General features: G+C 40.4%; 1 protein-coding gene across 2 annotated transcripts in view; it reads right to left on the bottom strand.

The window, feature by feature from the left end:
• Positions 1-1576: 1576 nt before the first annotated feature.
• The window catches only part of LOC121927749 (synaptonemal complex protein 2-like), a 42790-nt gene continuing 34981 nt past the window's right edge, over positions 1577-9385 (bottom strand). For both annotated transcript variants that reach the window (XM_042461606.1, XM_042461608.1), the window contains 3 exons: positions 5504-5582; positions 4018-4074; positions 1577-3923 (listed from right to left, as the gene is read on the bottom strand). In XM_042461606.1, the coding sequence (XP_042317540.1) occupies positions 3852-3923; positions 4018-4074; positions 5504-5582 (208 nt within the window). In that variant the 3' untranslated portion in view covers positions 1577-3851. The remainder of the gene's footprint in view (positions 3924-4017; positions 4075-5503; positions 5583-9385) is intronic.

Genomic DNA, 9385 nt, shown 5'->3' with positions numbered 1-9385 from the left:
TGCCAAAGAACCTACAGATTTCTGGCAGGCATAATGGTTTTGGCTCACTCTAAAGGATGAATGGAAGAGAGAGCAGAGAGAGGTCAATGTTTCCAAGACAAATACCACTCTTGCCTTTTACCAGGGATGATTCTCTTTTCAATAAGAGTTAAAGTATAGTATTTACATTGACCCATGGATAAGTCGACCTAGGTTTTTGGGGTCAATTTTTTTACTAAAATTTTTAGACTTATACGTGAGTATATACAATACTTAATATTAGATGCTTGTTTGGATTCAACATCAGTTAGGATGGCTTTTAAAAAAGACTGGACACAATAATGGAAGTTGGGGTTATCAGTGACTATTAGTCATGACAGATATATGTGCCCTCTCTATCTAGTACCAGAAACAGTATGCCCTTTTGAATCAGTTGGCAGGGAACATGAGTGGAAGCATGATGTCTTGCTTATGGGCATCCTATAAACAATTGGTTAGCCATTTTGAACACAATGCGAGATTAGGTAGGCCCTTGGCCTGATCTAGCATGGCTCTGTGGTATAGAAGACCCCAGTGTAAGATGAGAATCAGCAGAAATGGTGGGGAGGGGGCAGGTAGGAGTGAAAGTAACTCCCATTTCCATATTCACCAAAGTTGGATCCAACTTATTGTTTAATTGATGTTCATTTAACAAATAAGCAAGGTGGCCCAGATAATTATGAAATGATAAGGGGGGGGGCAATAAAAAAGTTTTGAACTCAAACCTCTTAGATACACTGTCTAAAATGAAGACAGCATATGTAATATTTTTCATGTGCATTCTTTTGTTTGTTTACATTCACTATTGAATTGCATTACCATCTTTAAAAGATGGTACAGTTAATATGTCACTCAAATTCAGGGTAGGGGCAAAACAGTCTTTTGGCACCTTAATGGCCCTCAAAGCTTTTTTGTGGGTAAGCTGTCATGGACTGCAGATCACTTCATCAGCTGGCACCTTAATGGCCCTTAAAACAGTCCGTGGACACTTATGCCCAATGAAAACTTTAAAATATCAAAGGTTCTTTGTTAGTTCTGTTCCAAAATATACCACAATTGTCCCCTTTGAAATTCAGACTGAGAATGGTGTTGTCAATAAACAGATTTGGGGGCTTGACAGATGGGCAGAAAGGGGTGGCGAGACACTGCCCCTTTCTCCCCCAGAAGCAGGCCATGACAACCACACAGTGCAGCCTGAGCATGGCAGAAAAAGAAGCCCCCCAAAGGGCTTCTTTTTGCACCGCAGAATGGGCGCCATGATGACGCCTCGTGCACTGCACTGTTTGGCCATGGCGCATGAGGCACGTCATTGGCATGCGTGCTGTCTGAATACGTGTGCACCAAGATGGCGCCCGGACAGTGGGGTAGGGCTCAGAAGCATGTGGACGCTCCGCTCCCCCAAGCCCTAATTTTGGCCCCAGGCCAATGCATAGCACCGGTCTGTAGCAGGCCTTAGTTTCATTGTTATATCTCAGTCTTCATGGCTGATACACTGTGATCTCTATTCTGAAGGAATGATGCATGAGTTAATCATTTTTAAACCTTAGACATGGAATTGTATTTCAAGAACAAGTACAGCATTGTTTATTTTAACAGCTCAGTCTTCAAAGTAGATACTATATAGTACATGATTCAGGGTCATGCATAACCTATGGTTACATACCAGATATTATGTGAATTCATGAAAAGATGCAAAGATATCTTATGCAGGCTCACCCAGAAAGACATCTTATTATTGTGCTTATTTCCAAGTGTCTGTAACCCTAGATAGTGTAGCCCCAGATAGACGCTTCAGGCACAAAATAAAAATGGCAACATAGAAGAAAATTTCTGTTACATCAATAGGGTATATTTCACATACTAGGAAAGCTTTCTTTTACCAGTCTTTTTTTTTTGGGGGGGGGGATTAATCTTCTAAATTGTAATTTTTTGTAATTTTCATTATACATTCCCAATACAGTTAAATAACAAATTTTAAAAATTCTGGACTATAAAAAATACTTGTTGAAATCTTACATTATAAATAATGTACATAACATATGCACAAACATCATCTTACTTGCTTTTAATAGCAAAAATATGTCTAATTGCCAACTGAATTACACAATGCATACATTACTATTTTAATGGTAACTAGGAACATACTTAAAGACTAAAATGGGTTGAATTTAGACTTACTCATGCGTAGGACCATTCAAATCAATAGGACAAGCTAATCTTAATGTAAATGTCTGCCCTAAGCACAACTAACTTTGGATCCAAGAATTGGTGGCCCTAGTCATACTTTGGGGGAGAAATTCAAGAGACTTCCTCACAACCGAGATGAGGTTCCCATTATAGCCTCCAAAAATCTGATCATCTGCAGTGAATATTGGCAGATTCCTGCATTTCTAAATGTACTAATTGCTGCTGTTCACTAAGCCTCAACAAATTGGCAGTGTGTTCACTGGCACAAGAATTCTGCAGTGTCTGATTCTGACTGGCTGCCTTGACTATCTCACACTAATGGAAACATGCACTGTTCCTTGTTCCATCCAAGTGGAGTGAGCTTTGCCTATATTTAAAATTATTCCTATTCTCATTCTTCTCTCCTGTTGCTTGTCACTGGACTGCTTATATGGATCTTAGTCACCCATGCAAACTTCCTCATCCCTCCTGCCTGTGCTTCCTTAGTTGGCAACCCTGTGGTGCTGCAGACACAACCAATGCATGCTATTCCAGAATAGGAGGAAGCTGAAGCAGCTACATTCTTCCTACCCTCCCTTGGGTGTATTAGCCAGACTTATTCTTCAACACAGATTAAAGAAAGAAATGTTTAAAGTTGGAAGTGCAGAATCTTGAGTTTGGTGGTGAGATGTTTTCAAAGAAAATCAAGAAAAAACAGTGCAGCGAGAACAGCAAGAAGTTTCAGCGCTATATTCTGAAATAGAATAAATGCTGCAACTTTGGCTTGGGATGCTGGGAGGGAACAAACTGGCAGAAGGGAACATTGGGAAAGATGCCATTTGGGGAATGGTTCAAAAGCAGTGCAGTACATGTGGATTGAGAAGAGGTGTATGAGAGCTTCTATAGGAAGAAGAACTCATCCTATATTTATGCATACTAATATGCATCCTTTTAAGCATGTGCAGAATGTCTGCTTTGAGGGTTCTCCACCTCAAAATAACTGAGTTTAGGGTCTAAAATTAAATGTAGGAACTGGTTGAATCACTGGCTCTGACCCAGTATCTCTGAAATTTAAAAAAGAATTAATTTACTTGAAAATTTGCCCTCAACAGAGGCAGTTAACCATGACTACATTCTACTGGAACCATGAGCTAGTTATAACTAAATTTAGGGAGGATCCAGTGATAAACTTGTGCTGAAACAGGAGGATTCAGCTGAACCTGGACTGAGGCAATCACTGAAGCCCAGTGTATTACTTAGACTGGCTCTGGAAAGCTAGAGAACTCTACAGAATTTGTTTTCACAGGGCACAAATGGCTGAAGAGGGGAGGAGAGGGGAAAAGTGGAGAAGAAAGTTGTACTGATACCATTTTATGTCAGGTTTAGCTCATGTACTGGCCATAATATTTTAGAAATATCCCTAATATAGCCAGCTTTTTTTTTCAGAAACATAACATCTACATATTGCATCCAGCCATTGTTTATAAAATTAAAATGACTTTTAATGGGGGGGGGAGTACTTTATCACCATAAATTACAGAAACAGTAAAAAGATTTAATGTAAAAACATTTAAGTATAGTCTGCTGTCTATACTTAGATGAATACAGTGAATACAGATCACTCTTATTACAAAATGAAGAGCCAACATCTACACACCATTTCACTGTTAGAAATTTCTGTTTTCATCCATAAATAGTGACTGGAGACCTTTGCGAACATTAAGCAATTCTTCTTCATGCTATGATTAAAAAATAATCAGATTATAATTTTAAAAATTATTTTACTAAATAAGATAGCCATAATGCAAAATGAGAAAATAACTGCATATTTACCATTTCCTTTAGAAATCTTTCTTGGATCCCCTTCATATCTGCTTTCATTTGATGCATCTAACATGTAAGCAAAATGGTCACTTACATCCAATCTGACAGGAAGTTCAAACCAAATAACTTTACAGTGCTTCGAAAAGTTATCTGCCTGCTCGGTCTCTACACTGTTATAGTGCAGTTGGAGGATGTAATATGGCTTTAGAACAGCCCCTCTCCTTCTACCTGCTTTTCTATAGCCTCTCAGATGTTTCTGCTTTCCAACCTTCTGATAACAGAAGCATACTAATCTTTTAAAATTGAACTCTGAGGTACACTTCACTGTTGTTGAATGTTTGTCCATAGTATTTAGAAGAATAAAAATCATTGAGGAGTTGCCCTTCCCTATGTTTCTATTCTAGTCTTGCTTACAGGAACAAACTGTCAGTTAGTGTGTCTAGTATTTGAAAAGAAGCAAGCTGAGAGCAGCAAATCAAACAGAGATTATGTACTTGTGTGAATAATTCTGCCATGTTATCTGGGTAATTCGGATAAATCTCTTTTGTGAGAGTGTCTCTGTGCCTCAAACATATCATGGCAGAATTACCATGCAAGATGCAAGGCTACAGTAACAAGGCATACAGATACATGTAGGAAGACAATATTGTCTGTGGTTGAAAATTAATTAATTACAATTAATTACTATCCTGTCCTTCTCCCAGCAGGAGATCTCAAGTGACAAACAACATTTTTAAAAATACTGTACAGTTAAAACTTTTAGTACAGAAGTTGAAACACAAATATTTGGGGCTTTCATGTACCAAATGTACCAGTCATGTACCAAATGTCAGGTTGCCCTAGATTAGCTGCATTCTCTTAAACATACAATAAAAGAAGGAAGAGGCTTTGTTCGCAGCAGCAGCAAAGAAGCCACTCAACTCATTTATACTTAGGTTTTAAAATTGGTAAATGTAAACAACACATTTTTATGAGGAACATGTATACAACTGTAATATACCGTACTTGAAAGGGAGTAAAACTGAGCTTAGCTTGCTGTTCTGTATGTTGTCATATAACTTGCAAAATGGTCAACTGTCTGGGTACACTAACAATTTCCAAGGGAATATCTAGCATTTGTGTTGGCTATTTCCCCCTAAATTATCTGCTTTTGAAATTGGCACTTTCTGAACCAGTTCTTAAAAACTCAATGTAGAACAGAGGGGATTATTTCTCAAAAGAGAATCCCAGCATGGGAGCACTTTGTTATTTTGCATGTACACTTGTTACACTTGTTAACTATATTGCTGGGGACTCTGTGGTCTAAATACTCTTATTAGTTCTGAGTAGATCCATTTAATCAATTGTATTTATGTACAAGTTGACTCACCATTCAACAATTCATTGAATGGATCTATTCTAGTTGAGACTAACCAACAGGATGGCAGCCTAAAAGTGAAAGTTACTACAGACTGATTTTTTTCCCCTTTCGTCAGATGATAGACAATTGACATACCTTAGAAGTAAAAAAAGTTTCCTCACAGTCAGCTGTATCATAAATGTTCTTTTCGAATGATATTTTAAGATTTTGAAGCCTAAGAGGGCACAGATCAAAACATCATTTAAGTATCTTGCAGTAAGAGATTGGAATATATTTGATTTCATTTTCCCCACTCTATTATGAGTTTAGTCACAAAAATATAAGAGGAGCCCTACTGGATCAGACCAAATGTCTAACTAGTCCAGTATTACATTTTCAGCAATGGCCAATCAGTTGCCTCTAGAAGTCTAAGAACAGGTCAGTAAGGCAAAAGAATTCATCTGCTATTCATTTTGTGGCAGTAAATTTCATAATAGATTGCATACCTATAAGGGCAAGTTACTTACCTGTAACTGTTGTTCTTTAAGTGGTTATCTGTCATCATACAACTGGGTGGTTCTGTGCCTGTGCAGAACATATTCAGAACCTTCTGGAATAGCTAGGCAGATTTTTGGTGATAGTTCCACCCATCTCTAACTATATCCTCACCATGCCCACTCATTTACCTCAGTTTCAAAGGATAGCAGCATCCAAGAAGTAACAAGGGCAGGACATATCATGAGGGAAGGATGGGCAAGTTTGTTTGGATTCACAGATGACTACTCAAATAACTATAGTTACAGGTATGTAACCTGTCCTTCATCTTCGTGGTCTCTGTGAATCACACATCTGGGAGACTAGCAAGCTACACTTGACAGGATGTGTGAGTGTCATGCTATAAATACAGGATCAGAATAAAATAACCATAATAAAATTTATTGAACACAACAGAAGCAATTCTCACCAAAGTTCAATGGAAATAATAATTCAATTGAGACTTGATAGTAACACTGCCCTCCCAAAAGCTCCATCAGTTCTGGACCAAGTGTCCATTCTATGAGATATAAAAGTTAAAGTTTGAGACCCAGGAATCCATGGTTATTGTAGAGCAGGCAGCATGGAAGTAAGCCAGTCTGTCGCCAAAGGGTGTAAGAAGCTCAAGGAAACTTGGATTTGACGAGTAAAAGATACTTCTTGCCTTGTTCTCCTCTTCTTAAAAGATGTATTTCAAGGAGGCAGCCTGCCATTTCCCTGAAGATGCCAACGATTGGGAAGAGCATCTAGGCATCCTAGCATGTGAAGGACTGAAAGAATGCCTTTGGCCATATGAAGGCTTCTGCCAACCTTATTGTTGTTTTATAAGAGCCTTGAAGGCATACCACATTTCCTCACTGTCATTCTCATCTTTTGTGTAAATTCCAACTTCTTATTTATCTCTTTGTTAAAAAGGCTGGAGTTATCTCTCATGGCTTTAGAGAAGTGACAGACCCGAAGAACATGGCCATGTGTGTCTCCTTAGGGAAATGGAACCAGCCAAGAGCTTTGGTGCACAATCTGCAGAGTTGATTTGCCAAGCACCCTGTTTTATCAAGAAGTTCATCCAGCAGTCTCCCAGATGTGTGAAGTTTTTCCCAAATGAGCTTTCACCTTCTTTGTCTGCAGGTATTGAGGACTCAGATTTCATCTGGGACACTTCTACAATGACTGAATGGGTGTTCAAAGAGCCGGGTCGAATACGAAGAAGTGACTCAGTATTTAATTGTCAATTTTCTTCAAAGTTGATGGGATTGTTGATGGAGTAGACCATGAAGACTCTCTCCATCCACCATCATCCAGCCTTTAGAGGGGGAGAGGGGCAGGCCAGCTCCTTCAAGCCTAACCAGAATAAGAGGAAGGCCCTCTTTCCATCCACCATCATCCGGACTCAAAGGGAGAGAAGGGCAGGCCATCTCCATCAGGCCTAGCTCAGAGTAAGAAGAAGGACCCTCCCTCCAGTCCATCCACCATCATCCAGCCTCAGAGGGAGAGAGGGGCAGGCCAGCTCCATCGACCCTAGCCAGAGTAAGAGGAATGCCCTCTTTCCATCGGCCATCAGCTGGCCTCAGAGAAAGAGGCCTAACCCAGAAGAAGGCCCTCCCTACAGTCCATCTGCCATGGTCCAGGCCCCAAGAGGGAGAAAAGATCTGCTTGACCCCCTTCCCCACTGCCATTTCCTTCTCCTTTTGTGTCATGCCTTTTTTAGACTGTAAGCCTGAGAGCAGGAAACTGTCTAATTAACAATTTGTAAGCCACTCTGAGAGCCTTTTTTTGCTGAAGAGTGGAGTATAAATCATAGAATCATAGAGTTGGAAGAGACCACAAGGGCCACCCAATCCAACCCCCTCCCATGCAGGAACTCTCAATCAAAGCATCCCCGACAGATGGCCATCCAGCCTATGTTTAAAGACCTCATAGAATCATAGAATTGGAAGAGATTGCAAGGGCCATCCAGTCAAACCCCCTGCCATGCAGGAAATCTAAATCAAAGCATCCCTGACAGATGGCCATCCAGCCTCTGTTTAAAGACCTCTAAGGAAGGCGAGAGAGTGTGTTCCACTGTCAAACAGCCTTTACTGTCAGGAAGTTCCTTCTAATGTTGAGGTGGAATCTCTTCTCCTGTACCTTGCATCCATTGCTCCGGTCCTAGTCTCTGGAGCAGCAGAAAACAAGTTAGCTCCCTCCTCAATATGACATCCCTTCAAATATTTAAACAGGGCTATCATATCACCTCTTAACCTTCTCTTCTCCAGGCTAACCATCCCCAGCTCCCTAAGCCGTTTATCATACAGCATGGTTTCCAGGCCCTTCACCATTTTCGTCGCCCTCTTCTGGACATGCTCCAGTTTCTCAACATCCTTTTTAAATTGTGGTGCCCAGAATTGGACACAATATTCCAGGTGGGGCCTGACCAGAACAGAACAGAGTGGCACTATTACTTCCCTTGTTCTAGACACTATACTTTTATTGATGCAGCCTAAAATCGCATTGGCCTTGTTAGCTGTCGCATCACACTGTTGAGTCATGTTCAACTTGTGGTCTACTTGGACTCCCTGATCCCTTTCACACGTATTCTCGTTCAGCCAGGTGTCGCCCATCCTATATCTGTGCATTTCATTTTTGCACCCTAAGTACAGTACCTTACATTTCTCCGTGTTGAAATTCATTTTGTTAGCTTTGGCCCAGCTTTCTAATCTATTAAGGTCATTTTGAATTTTGATCCTGTCCTCTGGGGTATTAGCTACTCCTCCTAGTTTGGTGTCATCTGCAAATTTGATAAGTATGAGATCTTTGATAATGATGACAAAAAGGGAGTAGATGCAAGGGTTGGAACCTTAGACTAAATGAGCTTATGACTGAATACAGCGGTTCTGACTCATAGCGTTCTACCTGAATATCTATCGTATTTTCCATTCACAGAACTTGCTAAGAGAATGTCCGTACATCATCAATTGGAAAAGCTGATTCATTCTCCATCAGCTGATAGAATGGAAACCTATCTCTAAGTACCTCTGATGAATCTGATGCATCCCCTACCGAATCTGCTTCAAAATGAAGAGGAGACGGAGAACGATAAGGTGACAGAGGCAACTGTTATTCTTGTAGAGGGTTGTTTTGGAGTGGAACCAGTGGAGGATGTGCGTGCAGAAGAGTTGAATGTTGTGCTTAAGAGACATGAGTGGTTTGGATTGATACCAATGGCCGCTGAGTGGGAGAAACAGGCGCAGACTATACCACAATAGATTTCGTTGGTGGCAAAACCACATAGTGATGTAAGTTGCAGATGTAGTGATGCTAACGGATCTTGTAGCCATGGGTAGCTAGATCAAGATAACACCCACTGCCTCTATCATATACTACTTCTATGGGGTCTCTCCTGTAGTGTGCAGAGTATCGAGGGAGGCAGCTTGTATGAGGGTCATGTCAATTCCAGTCTCAAGAGTAATCATAGAATCTCCTGTCAGATCTCGACTCATGCCTCGAACAAGATCTACTTCGGTA

Source organism: Sceloporus undulatus, chromosome 4, assembly GCF_019175285.1.
Source record: "Sceloporus undulatus isolate JIND9_A2432 ecotype Alabama chromosome 4, SceUnd_v1.1, whole genome shotgun sequence".
Classification (NCBI taxonomy): Eukaryota; Metazoa; Chordata; class Lepidosauria; order Squamata; family Phrynosomatidae; genus Sceloporus; species Sceloporus undulatus.
Note: the sequence above shows the minus strand (reverse complement) of the source record. Positions and strands in the feature narration are given on the sequence as shown.